The sequence below is a fragment of the Tubulanus polymorphus genome, chromosome 1 (genome assembly GCF_964204645.1).
Source record: "Tubulanus polymorphus chromosome 1, tnTubPoly1.2, whole genome shotgun sequence".
Lineage (NCBI taxonomy): Eukaryota > Metazoa > Nemertea > Palaeonemertea > Tubulaniformes > Tubulanidae > Tubulanus > Tubulanus polymorphus.
The window spans coordinates 1,343,366-1,360,329 of record NC_134025.1 but is presented as its reverse complement, the minus strand read 5'-3'; the positions used below and the strand labels follow the sequence as shown (position 1 = coordinate 1,360,329).

Below are 16,964 nucleotides of genomic sequence, written 5' to 3'. Positions count from 1 at the left end.
TGGTAGCAAGCTTTCAAATAAATGGATCTTTTAAAGATCAATGATCATCACCGTCGTGAAAAACTAAACCAGTCTAGTCACTTAATGATGTGCAACTTCCTATGTCTTTTTAGCAGTCAAGACTTTATTAAATCCTCAGAGACAAGGTTGGCACATCATCACGCTATAAGGGATTCGAACCCACTACGCTAAAGCTGGTGGAAGCAAGTTTGGGGAGTGATACCAGACCCCTGGCAAGCGAGGATGAAGTTGGCAGTGATGAGCCAAAAATAAAACCAAATCATTACTACAAACATTTAAAAATATATCAGAACACTTTATTGCTATATACATTAAATGACTAGATAAAAACAGGTGTAAAACTGAGATGCAGAAAGTTAGAAAAGCACGAGACAGAATTCAGCTTCCATCGACGTAATCAGAGAAATATTTCTGTACAATCGTCGGATGATGTTTCTGGAATTGTTTGAATTTATGTTTCTTCTCTTTTAACGATATATTCGTATCGTCGAGAATCGAATTCAGTAAATCTTTCAACGCGTGTTCGGTTTGTTGAGCCGTCTGTCGGTGAAACTCTTCTGACGTCACTCGGTCACAGTATGTATGCTCTACAAAATACATGATTAAACAATTACACTTTCAAACACAAAATAATATCTACACAAGACCCTTCAAGGCTTGCTTCACTATAAATTTAGAATGTCACCTATCAAATCTTCTACAGTTTTTGACAAATCCCACTCAAATCTTGAGTCCACAATAAGACAAAGCTTTTACACACAGGAACTGGATCCTAAACTGAGGAACCCGGCCCTGAACTGAGGAACCCGGTCCTGAACTGAGGAACTGGATCCTGAACTGAGGAACCCGGCCCTGAACTGAGGAACTGGATCCTGAACTGAGGAACCCGGCCCTGAACTGAGGAACTGGATCCTGAACTAAGGAACCCGGCCCTGAACTGAGGAACCCGGTCCTGAACTAAGGAACTGGATCCTGAACTGAGGAACTGAATCCTGAACTGAGGAACCCTACCCTGAACTGAGGAACTGGATCCTGAACTGAGGAACTGGATCCTGAACTGAGGAACAGGGTCATGAATATTTGGGACATACACAGCGAAACCTGAACATGTATTATATGATAGCTTGAGTTAGTGTTCTATTATCTATCATTAGTTAGTGGCAGTTATAACCTACAACTTACTCATGATCGCTTCATCTTGTTCTGCAAGAAATGTTGATATCACATTTCAGTAATGAGTGAAAATGGAAATGTTATGAAATTTCAAATATAAACAATTAGAATCTAATGATTAATCTCAATGATGATATTTCGAAGTTCATTTTTATCTGACAGTTTGAGATTTATCAAAATCTAATCTTCACAGAAATAGTATTGAATTGTATTTTTTTGAAATAATTTGCAGAATAGGCTTCATTACTGTTTCTCAGAAGATGGGAATTTAATAAATCGCAAAACTGTTGGAAAAATGATTATTCATTATCTTCATTAGTGAAAAATATGTCAGTAAATCAATTAATCAGAATCTGATAGAATAAAATAATTTAATAAAACTCGATAATATAATTGTTAAAATCATACCCATGATTGGCTGTAGATTTCCCGTTTTTAGGTTATGTAATCTGACCAGCGCTGTATCGCGTATTGATTTCGGGATGTCAAAGATATCGGGATGCTTATCCACCATAAACATAACTACTACTGCCGCCTGGTGGTGAGCTAATAGTTTATTCTTTATGACTGCGTTAGTGAATGTGCGTTCCAGTTTCATCCGGTTCGAAAGCTGTAAAATATCGACAGGTTTTAGATTAAGATATTTGATTTCAATTCGAAAACTCAAAGAAAACTATAAGTCAAGATAAGGAGAGGGAGGGATTGAGCGGTAGGGAAAATCATTGAGGAGAGGAAGAGAGGAGAGAGTGAAGGGAGAGAGTGGGCAACCAGGGAGAAAGAAGGAATATGAAGCAGAGGGACGTGGAGAGAAAGCGAGGACAGAGAAAGTGGAGAAGAGATAGGAAGGGAGAGAGGAGAGCGAGGGAGAGAGAGCGAGAGAGAGGGAGAGAGGAGGAGAGCGAGGGAGAGAGAGCGAGAGAGAGAGAGGAGAGCGAGGGAGAGAGAGCGAGAGAGAGGGAGAGAGGAGGAGAGCGAGGGAGAGAGAGAGAGGAGAGGGATGGGGAGGGGGAGGGAGGGAGGGGAGGGAGAGGGAGAGAGAGATGAAGAGTAGACAGGCTGGACAGATGAAAACTCACCCCTGATTCTATAGTTACACAGTCTTTCATCACAGCTCGCATGAACGAAAATAAACATTTCAATTCTTCACGAATACTGATAGTTAATAAAGCCATCATCATCTGTAACGCTTGAATCGCCGTTTCATATTTCCGCTGCATCAATAAATTCAAAACGGCCACTAATAAATCGGTAAAACCATCGGGTAAAAGTGGATTCGACGAATTCCAATAATATTCGGCGATTCCATGAAACAATTCGAGTTTCTTGAATTTCATACACGTTTCAGAGAGATACGAATCCATGATCTTCAGAGATTTCGGAATGTATTCCAAACAGTCCATAGCCGAGCTGATCCAAGCATCTTCATCGCTGAAATCAAATACAATAATACTGTAAACCAGTGACGAGAGGAAACACTCCGAGTTCATGCTGTGAAATCCCATACTAATAAAGAAAACGAATTTTACTCTACGTTTCGACTTTATCCAAATATGAAAAGTCATCTTCATATTCCTGAAGATGATTATCAGGATATACCGTAATCGAAATGTCAAATATTCAACGCCCAGGAAAAGTTTCGGACTTTATTTTTCATTCTTAGTGTTGGATTACTTATAACACGGTATTCAATAATAAAATGATGAGCTCCTCGGTATTGTTATACGTACCAATGACTCAACATCGACGTTCTGGAAATGTTCAAACCCTGATTACTGATTCCAGCCATATTCTGAGATTTCAGTTTGTTACTAGTTCCTAGAAGACCGTCTAAAACCGGTAAATCAACGAGAGTCAACAATCGAGATAAAGCAACTTCACGTAGAATCTCTTGAGCAACTGGAAATAAAGATCAATTCACGATTAATTGTAATTTCTCAAATTAAGAGGAGATAGAGGGAATTCTAGGTCTTAATTCTTCGGGTTTTTGATATTTACGAAGAAGAGACGATAATAGCATGAAGATGATGATATGAGATTACCACAGTTAATTTTCAATGTTTTACTCTGAAGTCACCAGAACTGTCCCCGAGCTATCTATCCAAATCTTTAGATGTTCATCAATATTACGCATGTTTTTAAACTGCCCCAAGGCAGGGGAACTGGTATCGACCCCCAATATCAAATGTAAGGTAGAGTAGGGATAGTGGGGGATTCTCATTTGCATGTTTTCCCTGACACCCCTCTTGAACCAGTCAACTTACACATGCGTATTATATTGATAATGATCTAGAGATTTGGGTCTTAGTTTCCTCAAAGATTTTGTGAATTTTCAACGTTCAAATTCTATCTTTATTTGGAATTCAAACACACGTACACACAGACAAACTTTTATTTTACCTCGGCCGAACAAATCTCTACTCGTTAAACAGCTGTTCACGTCGTTCACATTTGGTACCGATTTGCGACGGAAGAGATTCCTCGGTGAAATGTTACCGCGTCGTAATTCAGACGTACGTGATTTATATAACTTCGATCCAGATAACGCTAATATCTCTTGAACGATTTCTCTTTGAGTTTTATTTTTCGGAATAACAAGCGGATTAGTGAATATAGACTCGCTGTATAAAACGTCCGGTTCTCCTTCCGTATTCAATCTGAAATTAAATCAAACACACTTGAATTTTGAATTACTGCAAACCGTTTGGTTTAAGGGTTTAGATATATCTTCATTTCTTGAAAAGATCAGTCAAAATCGATTGAAATAAAATCATCTTATCGTCATGAAGATTTTGATAGTTGTTTTTTCTACTATTTAAGTATCTGGTTACTCTTTCGGAATTACATTAAATTTCGCGCAAGTCATTGCACTTGGGAGGACGATCATTATGACATGTTGACGACTTATCCAAATATATTTTACACTTAGTAAATTAAGTAAACTACTACCGTACTTATCCAAATAACCGCTTAATGCTTAGTAGTTAATCGAATTACAAATAGAAATTGAGACTAAACAATAATAGAGACGAGCGTTTGACAGTTTGAAGGTTACAGAATCAGTACCTGAATTGATCCAGTATCACATTACTGTCATTGAACTGTGATGATAAACAATGATCGGGTTCATTATATTCACAGAATCCTCTAGATCTACAATCATTCGCTTCCTCCTCATCATCATCATCATCTTCACAATCAACATCATCATCATCATCACCATCATCATTGTCCATCATATCAATAAACCTGAAAATTATTAATTTTCACATGAGTTGAGAACTTTACCAGGAACATTTCAGAAACCATATAATTATGTGTAGTGGCGTGGCCTAAAAGGTTAAGACGTTGGCTTCTCAATCGAGATGTCCAGTGTTCGAACCCCGGCTATGCTGTTGTGTCCTTAGGCAAGGCATTAATTCACACTTGCTACCGGCTGACGACGCCTGATCGTGATTTGCTGATCGGTGTTGTATCTCCCCAGGGAGAGTAAGACTGCTATGGAATGGTAACAGAAGCTGGGTAATAATAATCAGGTTTGACAGCGCAGCTGAACTTTGTACACAGGTACATGGAAAGAGGCGCTATACAAATTCGTGATTATTATTATTATTATTATTATTATTATTATTGAAAATGAACTACAAACACAGATAAAACATTTTACAAGCATCATCTCAAAAACTGATCATCCACGCTTTACAATACAATACTGAATATCTGAGTGGTTCAGAGCTGCAGATTGTCTGAGGTTGGACGGTTCGTTGATTGGTACCTGTATAGAGGTAAGTGATAATGTAATCTGTTCAATGGTAATTTCTAATTACCTGTAATATTTACTGCTGCTGTCATCAAAAATTGGTTTCTTTGAATCATCACATTTCACCGGTTCGAATATATTATTATCCATCAGTGCTTGACACAACTGTAAACAATTAAGAAAAACAATCGGATAAGATAGGATCATCAGTCTGTATAACGTCTTGTAAATAGTAGAACTAAAGACACTTAGGTTAAATCAATAATTTCTGTGGTAACTCAATATTACTGATTGAAGATGATTATCGGGATATAGTCGAAACATTGAACTAACAACTTATGGATATAGTATTTATCAATGGTTACTCTCTCATAAAATGGTGACGACTAGAACTGAAATGTCTTTTCAAATGCTGAGAAAGTCAATATGACGAATGGGAATTCCACTGATGGGTGTAAATGCACGTCCACCAATAGAGTGATATCATTTATTTTTTACCTTGACAGCTTTTTCTCTTGAAACATCTTTCTGAATATAGTTATGATTGTTTTCATCGTGTAAACATTTTAAAACGGTCTCAACTGCTTCATTACCAACGAAACAGTTATCGTAATATTTCATTTTCACGCGTCTCCTCTTCAAACCGACATTCTGACGTAGATTTATAATAACATTATTCCACAGTTGAGTCGCCCGAAACTGACCTGAAATAATTCATGAATAAAAATCAATTAGGTAAAAGAAAAAATTAACAATGTTCATTTCACATATAAATATAGTTAGTTATCCGGACCCGGTTCCACAGTCGTGAGTTAGAGTTAACTCTGAGTTAAAGTTAGTTCATTTCCAATTAGTTAACTCAGAGTTAAGTCTTAACTCATAACTGTGGAACTGGACCAAGATTGTGAAGCTAACCACAGACAGGTTACTGACTTAGCAAGGTGAGATTACGTCTAGCTATCTTAGCCCTATTTAAAAGACGCGCTTCCAAATAATGCAAATGACAGTCCAACTGATTCTATTTCTAAGTCGTGCCTCCAACATCTAATGTTTCGTAAATACTTTAACTACTGTAATTGAAATTGCTTATATATCACTCTATTGAATTATTTTACCTGTTCTTAAAACTGAGATCCCCATGTTGTAAGCACCTATAGATCTCAAACTGAAGTTTTAGATACTGTGAAGGAAAATGAGCTGAGACCGTAAGAAATATCAGTACAGTAGTAGTGAATTGACAATAGATTAGAATGAGAATTGTTTGACTGGTGTAAACAAACACAGCCACAGGGGGGACTCTTAAAACAACACCATTATCTCAATGTCTACTAACAGTATCACTGACATTAATCAACTGAGACATTAGAGACTGTATTTGTCATACTTCGTGCTGACTTGCTGCGTCCTTTCTTCGTCACTTTTTTGAGTTAGACGAGCGAGGCTGTGGACGTGAGGAGTGAATAAAAATTAAATCACAAAAATCACAGCTCCTTATCTTAGTCAACTCATAGACAAGTCATATCGCTGAAATCCTAATGTTCAAGACAACATTCTAAGATTACCGTGAACTTCTAAAGGTGTCTGCGGCGTCGTAAATTTCTTGCCAAATTTAGGTTGAATTTGCGGCGTTGTCATCATCATCTTGTATATTTGAGCGACAGCGCCAAAGATTATTAGCCGGTGTAATTCGACTCAGATTCAAGATGGTGTCTCCACAAGAGGGCGCCACAAAACGATAGCTTCAATAACGTAAGACATCAGGAGTGCTCCGGTAACTCCAAGGTATCGTGGGTTTTGTTCACGGTATCTTCGGTATCGCAGGTAACCTGGAGGCTCACGGACCGTGAGCAGGTGACGTATTAAGACCGAATTTTCAATAGATTGAGCGAAGAATCTACTGAAAAAAATTATCCCAGACGAAAAATACACATTTTAAATCATAAGTTATCATCACCGAGCTTGGCAGAACGTAGAGACATATGTATTACTTAGTTTAACTTACAACAGCATTTAACTAATACGAAGATGACACTAACTAGAGCAAACTGCAGTAGTGAGAGCAGGGTATATGCAGCCGAAAAATCAAGGAAATTATGTGGATCAATGACCTAGGCATCATCGAGAAAGAGTGAAAACACTGCTGTTTAAAGATTCACGCTTTTGAATAGTGTTGTCATTTGGTTTTGATCAAACTTTTTAAAGTTTTTAAAAATTTGAACCTTTAGAGTACCAACTCGGCATATACCTTACAATGAATACGAATACTTATTGGTTGGCTGCCTATTAAGCCGAAGATACGAAGAAAGATTAGAAAGAAAGAAAGAAAGGGCGTCACTCTGCACTTTTGGAATGCACCATGGATACAGTCCCGTAGAATGTCCAATCCTCATTTTCTAGCCATCCCCGCAATACAATCTGAAACATTAAAAAGAATAAAATACTTAGCCAAACCAGAATGATTGATTCAAGCCGGGTTCGAGACTGCGACCGTCAGGACACCAGACGAGCACACTAACCACTGGACCATAGATCCGTGGTAGTCACAGTGGATTTTAAGTTTAGCTTTTGGTATGCAACTTTGTATGTGTTCGCCAACAGTTTTTCAAACGGATGAACAAACATACAGCTAGTGGGGTTAACTGAGGACACATCATGATGATAATTAATTGAATTTAATTCATGGATTTGATCGAAATGATTTTGGTGGCGTTAATCGGGTTCGAATCCCATCAGAAAATTTTGATTTTCTACAGAGGCGGGAATATCAGCACTTTTCATTGGTCAGGATAATGACGTCACACTGTCAGTATAAAAACCCAGGTCAGCTGATCCTTCTTTCCAGTTCGGCCATTTTCCAGGTAAGCAAACGACATCCATTTTATTTTATTTCTTTCGATGGAATTTATTCATTAATCTTACTTGTAAATTGTATACATAGACCTTGGGTTTCGCATACGGTTTTACGTAAGACAATTTCCAAAGTTCCGAAAGTTCGGATTATATCATATAGGTGTTTAATTATGACATTTCCATTGTGACGTTCTTTTTGCTCAAAATTGTCCAAATGGTGTTTTAAATATTTAGAAGTAAATTACAACAATTGATTTTCAATTTCGCTCTCGTAATAATGAAGACGTTATTGTGATTTTATTGAGGAAATTTATTAATTTTATTTATGAAATTTTCGGAAGCAGTTTTTCTGGTGTTCAGATCTACGCGCTAAAGCGGCTCGTTGACATGCCTAGGTGTAATACACAGACAGTTCAGTCTATTGAACCATGACTCGAATCCATAGAAACCTTTCATTCGAAGCGTCGTTCAACTTAATCCTGCTGGCTTCTATATCTATTATTAAGAAAATAATGATAAAATAATTTAATGTTAATTATTATTATTACTTAATAGAAACTCGATTTAGCTATTTCTTAGAGTCAATAATTTTCGATTTTCTTGATTTTAATACGATTGTTTTTACATTGCAGTAGCAGCAGCAGCATCAACAGCAGCAGTTAAAAAAGCAACAGTTATAAAAGCAACAGCAGCAGTACAACGACAACTACAACAATTACAACTTCAACAATTAAAACTTGAACTTCAACTTTGAATATGTCTACAAAATATGACCTTTTTTCGGGACTGTTGAAGCTGGTTCGCGCCGAGGTGCTGACTCTAGACCCTGAAACCCTCGGCGCGTTTTTTGATTTGAGTAAGTACAAAGTCTACTTCATCAATCTCAATTAGTTCATCTTGGGTATCTCAAATTCTCGATTATTTTTGATGAACATCTCAAATTATTTGATTTCCAACATCTGAAATTATTTGATCTCAAATCTCCGCATTATTTGATTTCCTAAATCTCAAATTGTCTAAATCTCAATTATTTCGAATATCATCAATTAAAAAATCTAATATCATCTAATGTCAATTTCTTTAATTCTCTTTTTAATTTTGGAAAACTCTTAAACTTAATTGAATTTGCTATTGAATCTATGGTGAATTAAGTTTGAATTGAATTGAATTGAATAGTGAGTAGAGGCTCTGGTGGATGAGAATTAACTTGAGGAAGTAACTTCATTTCCTGGTTTCGGTTCCAAATATTGTCCAAATTGTGAAATGTTCATCATGTTATTCATATTCCAGTCAATAGAGATAAGTTACAACATAAATTATTTAAACTGTGTAGGCTTCCAGACCAATGCATTTCATAGAAAATCCTGATTTATGTTTAATAAATCAAGTAACTGGACTGCGCGGTTCAGTCCATTTAGTCAGGAAGCAGACTGCAGTTTAGTCCCTATTTTAATCAGTAACTGGACTGTGGTGTAGTCCATATTTTAGTCAATAACTGGACTACCGTTTAGTCCATATTTTAGTCAATAACTGGACTGCGGTTTAGTCCATATTTTTGTCAATAACTGGAATGCGGTGTAGTCCATATTTTAGTGGACTACGGTTTAGTCCATATTTTAGTCAATAACTGGACTGCGGTTTAGTCCATATTTTAGTGGACTATGGTTTAGTCCATATTTTAGTCAATAACTGGACTGCGGTTAGGTGATAGTTTAGTCAGGAACCGCACAGCTGTTTAGTCCATATCCAGATACCCATCACATTATGGGACCAACTTTTTAGATACCGCTGAAAAGTAGCACTAGTATTAAGGTACTTTTGTTTTTCTCTGCGACTCCAGGATCCGAAAACATGTGATTTCCTTTTTTATTAATCATTCATCAACTGTCAGGAAATTCAGGATCACTATTTTTGATTGATTGGTTAAACTTTATTCCTCGTATCTCAAGGTAGTTGCTCAAAACAGTTTGAGATCCGGAGATTATGGCAGGAAGGAGGTACATCTCGCCACTGCTATCATGAGCTTATCTGCGAACTAGTCTCAAGCCGCACCCACTCAATGTTTATACTAGATCTAAACTGATGTTTGATACAAATGTCGTTCACTAACTGGGCTCATAGTCAGAATCTTCATCGTCTAATTGTTGGCGAATCCTAGATATTGCGGCCTTGCGGCAAATACAGTTTGCACACGATTTATTTTGTAATGGATTCATTAATACGGTCAAAGGTTGGCGCCTTGTTAGGTACTGAGTCTTATACAGTGAGTTTACTCAGTATCCGGACCACAGTTTACTCAGTATCCGGACCACAGTTTACTCAGTATCCAGACCACAGTTTACTCAGCATCCGGATGACAGTTTACTCAGTATCCGGACCACAGTTTACTCAGTATCCGGACCACAGTTTACTCAGTATCCGGATCACAGTTTACTCAGTATCCGGATCACAGTTTAGTGAGGATGCAGATAGGCCTACCCTTTGACTTAATGTTTTATTTTTCAGAATTCTTTTATTTTCTTGAAGCCATAAAAAGTATTTCCTTTACCGTTATCCAGGCCTGACATTTATCTAGGTCTATCCTGTTTTACACCTTACAAGTTCGACGGCAACATTTCATATTGTTTTTTCTGTAAACAAATGCAGCTGTATTCATAGTGAATTATTCCACTGAATGATTCTATACTTGAAGGGTAAGTAGTGATTATTTGAAATACTTAATGAATTCATGTGATATAGGCCTAATTCTAAATATCGTTTATTGTTCGCTGTTTAATGACATTTGATTTTTATAGACAAAAATCTTATTGTAATTTGTAGTGAATGGATTTGATTGTATGAGCAGCAGTGGACAGAGTCGTGTGAAATGGTTTTTACCCCTGGTGGTTGTTTCTAAAGGTACAGCAACAGACAGTGTCGTGCTAAATGGTTTGCACCCCTAGTGGTAGTTTCTGAAGGTACAGCATGATTGTACAGCAGCGGGCAGTGTCGAGTGAAATGGATCTTACCCCGGCAGTTGTTTCTGAAAGTGAAAAATTAAGTTTTTTGATTGATGATGAAAATACAGAAAATACAGAAGAAATTTGAATGAAATTTTTTGTGTCCTTTTTCTGTTTGTCATGAAATGGAAATGAACTAGACTTACTTAGCAAAAACCATATGGAAATGTGCAGTACTCGAAGGAAATACTGTGTATCACAATTTTTCGAAATAAAATTTGGTGAAAATTCATATTACAAAAACATATTTTCAAACGTATCGCATTTTGATGGATTTTTTGCCCTTAATGATGATACTGTAGACTTCACTTAAACTGGTAGACGGTCTATACCTGGTATAATCTGTTCAATTCGATGAAATGAAGATGAAATGTTGTTTTTCAATACATATGTTTTGCCTTTTATGGTATATTGCTCTGTTCGATGATAATAATAACAATAATATTATGTGTCTAATATAGCCCTAAATCCAGCTGCTGCTCAGAGCGCTTTACATTTTCGGTTTTATTGCCCCAGCCATTTAATAGTCTCCTGGGGAGAAGCATCATCCGAACAGCCGCTAGGCGCTCAGGGGTCATCTATCGGGCCAGGTACCCATTTACTTCTGGGTGGAGAGAGGAAATGAGGATAAGTGTCTTGCCGGGGATGCAATGGTAATGTACGCGGTTCAAATCCATAATGACCTGGTTTCCCAGAACGCTTCCCATATCCTGTAAATGTTCACTTCATTTCCGTTTATTCTCTGGCTAAACCGGTAAACTATAATGGCTGTTCGCCTATATTATAGAATACGTGTATGTACTATCAACCTTCTATCAATAAGAACATCTTTATGTGACGTCCTATGCAAATGAGCTAAGTGACGTCCTATAATCGGTGACTTTTTTATTTGATAACCCCCTAAATTTCATGTATCAAAATGAACAAATCGGGTATCTAGCCTCAGCTAACAGCTGACATTGGAATATTCAATGTCTACGGTCAGAAATATAAATTATATGGGTAATTATAATTAGAAAATGAGCTAATAATTAAATCACGTGACCTTTCAAACGCAAAAAACTCAATGATTTTGAATAGCAACACCACAAAAACGCAGCATAAAAACAAACTAACGGGCGCTGCCATTTAATCAAGCCGTCTAGCCGCAGGTTCTCTGCTGAATTCTATGCGAAAAACTAAAAATAAAACTGCTATAAGAAATGTCGACGAAAGTCGACAGGGCACAGTACGACCTGAAATAATCTGTAGACGAAAGTGGACTGGGCTCTGAAAGAGTTATAGAAGAAATTTGGGGATTCACTACATGGTCAGATTGTTTAAAATACAAAGAACTTGATAATTTTGACCGCTATTAGGCTCAATAAATCTTTTAATCAATTGATTTTTGCAATTCTTAAAAACCGGTGCCTAATAAGGTAAAAAATAGAAGGTGCCAAACTGTAGCAGTTTAGGCGGAGGCTACTGTATGATGAATATCAGCTGAAATGGCTGTGCATGGAATTTTGTTGATCTGAATAAATGAATGGCTGCTGTACGATGAATTATACATTCTAGGTGAGTTATGTAATGAATATGTGGAGTACCAATTGGCCTATTGCTGACAATGAATATTCGATTGGGAAAAATGAATTACAGCCATTTATGTTGATAGTGAAATATTGTTCTTCAAAATGAATGTATTATATTTGTAGCGAGTGTTGTTTCTGAAGGTGCAGTAGTGGGCAGTGTTGTGTGAAATGGTTTTTACTGGTTTTAGATTCAGCGAAGTGAAATTATTTGTGTCGTTTTTCTGTTTTAATTCATGCTGTAAATAGTTTAAACAATAAAATTTAAAAAAAATCAGTCATATTTTTATCTTCATTTTTGAGAAAATTCAGAAGAAAATATAATATGTACACACTTGCCTCATGTTCAGAGGAAATGAAATGCAAGTTCTCCCACTTACCGTGGATGGAGTGTGGCCCTGTATGCAATAAAAAAGTGTTCTACAAAATGATTGAATACATTTCTGAAGTTTGGACTCATTTTTTACTTGTCCATTTGAAAAGTAATTACTGAATAAAAGGAATTATCAATTAATTTTTTGTTGATACAGCGCGACATCTGTTGTTTTAAATTAGATCTTTTATCGTTGCAAAGTTTCCACTTCAATTGGTTGATAAATGAAAAGTTATCATGCGTGTTATTCCAAAGGGGTTCCCAGATTTTGAAACCAGGGTCATGGGTAACAATTCCATTCATTATAATGTATAGTTTTTGTCACCTGGAACCTGGTACATCATCACCCCAGAAAAAAAATCAAGTGTATTTTTGATTCATGATTTGCTACCAAAATTGATTGTCAAGGTAATGGTAGGATGTAAATTATTACAATCAGTAGTTCCATTAATAGATTAACAAAAGTGTACCCGTCCACGTACAGGGTTGGTTCTGAAATATGTAAGTATATAAGACATTTATAAAATGTGTATTGAAAGATTCAATCATCAGCCTCATTGATAATATACTGTCGACTAATCGTTATGATGTAATGGATGATGCAAATCATAAAAGGGGTTAAAAGTGTAGTTACAACAGAGTTAGTTGTACAACCGTATTGTACAACCAGTGACATGATCACTTCTCGCAAAATAAGCTTACAATCGCTTCCAAACGTTCAAATGACCCTTCTTACCCAACTCTTTGTTTTTTCCATCACATCACATTCACCTATTGGATAACTGCATTATTTTATAGGTAACTATTTACAAATATGATAATTATATGCGAACATGTCATTTATGTGTAATATGCATGATCCTTAATGTTTTTTTTTTTCATTCCAGATTTGGATATAATTAATAATATAATGAAAGATCAGTCTGAAGCAGCCCGCAGAGCACTTCCGGGATTGAAAAACGTTTACAAAAGGTGCGTTACTAATATCTGCGGGCCTAAGGAGCCAACTCCTCCTAAAATAATTCCACCATTTGAGTTGGTTCCTTTGCAGGAGGTGGACCCTGCTTCTCCCGTAAATGTGGAGCAGGAGGTCGCCCCTGCAGTGGTGACCCCGACAGAGGCGCCACAGCTTCAGACGCCTTCACTGCGTCGGTCGCCCCGTCGAAAGACAAAAGATATAAATTACGCAATAGGTACGGGGCGTCCGAAAACAAAAAAGAAAGGCAAGCGTGCCGCTCATCCTCTTCCACCGAAACAGCTCAACTTTGAAGAGGAGAGCAGTGATGAGGATCTCGCCAATCCTGGAGCACAAACACCACCACCACCAGGGCCCGCAACACCTCCACCACTTCACGCAACACCTCCACCACCTCCACCACCGCCATCTAAGACTAAGACTAAGAGTAAGAAAAGACAAACTAAAAAAAGAGCACTTGAAGAAGATGAAGAAGAAGATGATGATAATGATATTTTTGTAACGCCCGCCCAGGCTTCGACATCGGGCGCTCCAGCGGGGGCACCACCTTCCCCCGCTGTCGAGCTTATCGCGCGCGGCCCTGGTTGGTCTCGTAACATCGATTTTAAAGATCCAATAAGAATGCTCCACGATGTTGAAGGGGCATTTAAAGGTAAATTTCAAATGGTTAAACGTCGGCGAACACAATAGTATAATATCAGCCCCTTCACTCGCCATCACCCGGGCAACAACATCAGCCCAGCACGTCTGCAGATCGGCACTTCTTGAAACTCAGTTTTCCCTTCCTCCTTCGTCGATCTGCAGGTTGCGCAGTGTTAAATATCTGTCAACACTCCTTGAACCAGTGGGCGTGCAGTCCTTCCTTATTTTTATTTGAAAAAAAAATAATGAAAAAATAAAAACCAGACATGTAAATATGGATTTTATGGAGTTTTACGGTTAATCTCCAAAAAAATAATTAAAAACTAAAAATGAAAAAAAAGTCATTTATCATTTCGTCAATTTATTTATTTCTTTGGATAAAATTAGATATTTATCCATCTCATCATTCATTTATATTTTAAATCATTTATTTATTTATTTTTAACATTTTATTTGACTGTACGTCCCACTGTGTTCCACACCATTCCATTACAATACCCGTTTCATTTTCGTTCTCACGATGCTGAAGCATTTACCATCCTTGCTACTACTTCGCATCAGTAATTATCCATACCACCTAATTGTGGCAGTAGCCTTCTAAGGAGTCATCAGTTCTAATGCTATGGTCAGCCTTTTCAAATGTCTTTTGGGATATAGACCATCCTTGCTACTACTTTGCATCAGTAATTATCTATACCACCTGATTGTGGCAGTAGCCTTCTTAGGAGTCATCAATTCTAATGCTACGGTCAGCCTTTTCAAATGTCTTTTGGGATATATACCATCCTTGCTACTACTTTGCATCAGTAATTATCCATACCACCTGATTGTGGCAGTAGCCTTCTTAGGAGTCATCAATTCTAATGCTATGATAAGCCTTTTCAAATGTCTTTTGGGATATAGACCATCCTTGCTACTACAACACCTTATTCATTAAGGTTCATTTTGCTTCCCACGATGCTGAAGCATTTACCATTCTTGCCACGCATTCCATTGCAACACCTTTTTAATTAAGGTTCATTTTGCTTCTCACGATGCTGAAGCATTTACCATCCTTGCTACTACTTCCATTACAGTACCTTAATCATTAAGGTTGATTTTGCTTCTCATGATGCTGAAGCATATACCATCCTTGCTACTACTTCCATTACAATAACTTAATCATTAAGGTTGATTTTGCTTCTCATGATGCTGAAGCATTTACCATCCTTGCCACTACTTTGCAGCAGTAGCCATCCATACCACCTAATTGTGGCAGTAGCCTTCTTAGGAGTCATCAATTCTAATGCCATGGTCAGCCTTTTGAAATGTCTTTCGGGATATGCAGGGAATCAATTCCTACAATAAGTCCTATGGAGTTAGAAAAATGTAGATTTTTCAAATCAAAAAGAACAGCTATGATTCACATAATGTGATTCCTTATAAAACTTGGAACATGGAGAAGGAATAGCTATGTTTCACACATAATGCGTTTCCTTATGAAGCTGAAAATAACATGGAGAAGGAACAGCTATGTTTCACATAATGCGATTCCTTAGGAAACTACATTGAAACAGATTGTTCAATGTTCCATGTTGCCCCCTCCCCCAATACTATGACGTTTATACGTCAAGTGCAAAACCATTATATCGTTATTAACATACTTGTTTTTCTAATTACAGAATTAAAGATTAATTTAATATGATGCAAAACCTTGAATGATTGAAATGTTAATATCTAATGCTCAACAACGGAGGGAAATCCTTCACACGTGATCGAAAGGATTTAAAATGTTTACTCATAAGGAAAAGGAATATATATTTATATACGTGAGATTGCCTGGATTGAAAATTGCACAAGAAAGGAAACCACAGCAAAGACTATGGTAATCAATTTCATTACATTTCTTGGGTGTGAAAGTTCACTGGATCAGTGACCTATGCATGAATTTACGAGTTCTTAATTGAACATGCAAAAATCTGCAAAAATGCAATGATAAAGCATCTTAGATAAAAAAAGAATAAAATAAAGATCTTGGATTAGAGAATTAGTCGTAATCACTTCAATGATCAGGTTTTATTGATTGATATTGATCTCTACTTATCCTAACAATCACCAGGATGAAGATTTGAGTTTAAGATTCTTGTTAGATTAATCTGCATCTCTTGTTGAAATCAATAAGGCATATGAGAGAGCAGGTTCAGGGAGGTATGAGAGAGGAGGTCCAGGGAGGTATGAGAGAGGAGGTTCAGGGAATATGAGAGTTTATGGAGATATGATAGAGGAGTTTATGGAGATATGATAGTGGAGGAGTTTATGGAGAGAGAGAGGAGTTTAAGGAGATATGATAGAGGAGATGGTCTAAAAGGAAAATTGTTAAGTACATAACAATCGAGCAACTCAGTAATAGACATCGCTTTGATAAAGTAACTTCTGGTCCCTCGATTGGGATCTAGATTGCAGGAATTGTGTTTAGCGATTGAAATATGGTTGATAGAGCGTGGAATTGTTTCCATGTAGGCGAGCAATGCATAAAACACACTCAGATTAAGGCTGTTGAGAGTGAATTATCAATAGATTTAAGAAATCTACGATGAAGTTGTTTCCAAGAGGTCGATTATTCATA

At 37.0% G+C, this 16,964-nt stretch overlaps 1 protein-coding gene across 2 annotated transcripts; it reads right to left on the bottom strand.

Moving 5' to 3' along the window:
• Nucleotides 1-315: 315 nt before the first annotated feature.
• On the bottom strand, nucleotides 316-6,600 carry LOC141909573 (DEP domain-containing protein 7-like). Of its 2 annotated transcripts, XM_074800035.1 has the most exons (10): nucleotides 6,514-6,600; nucleotides 5,450-5,655; nucleotides 5,019-5,116; nucleotides 4,258-4,440; nucleotides 3,592-3,848; nucleotides 2,922-3,090; nucleotides 2,271-2,622; nucleotides 1,603-1,804; nucleotides 1,204-1,224; nucleotides 316-608 (listed from the first exon to the last, which is right to left on the bottom strand). In XM_074800035.1, the coding sequence occupies exons 1-10, from the start codon at nucleotides 6,590-6,592 to the stop codon at nucleotides 400-402; spliced, it is 1,776 nt and encodes a 591-aa protein (XP_074656136.1). In that variant the 5' UTR covers nucleotides 6,593-6,600; the 3' UTR covers nucleotides 316-399. The 2 variants fall into 2 exon arrangements, with proteins under 2 accessions (XP_074656136.1, XP_074656145.1); XM_074800044.1 differs by lacking the exon at nucleotides 1,204-1,224.
• Nucleotides 6,601-16,964: the final 10,364 nt, after the last annotated feature.

Bases quoted from the DNA above. Each gene is read 5' to 3' on its own strand.
- LOC141909573 (XM_074800035.1), bottom strand. From the start codon at position 6,592: ATGATGATGACAACGCCGCAAATTCAACCTAAATTTGGCAAGAAATTT. The intron at 4,441-5,018 runs GTAATTAGAAAT...AATAATTTTCAG, and splicing joins AGCAGCAGTAAATATTACAG to GTTTATTGATATGATGGACA. The intron at 609-1,203 runs GTAAGTTGTAGG...TGTATTTTGTAG, and splicing joins ACAAGATGAAGCGATCATGA to AGCATACATACTGTGACCGA.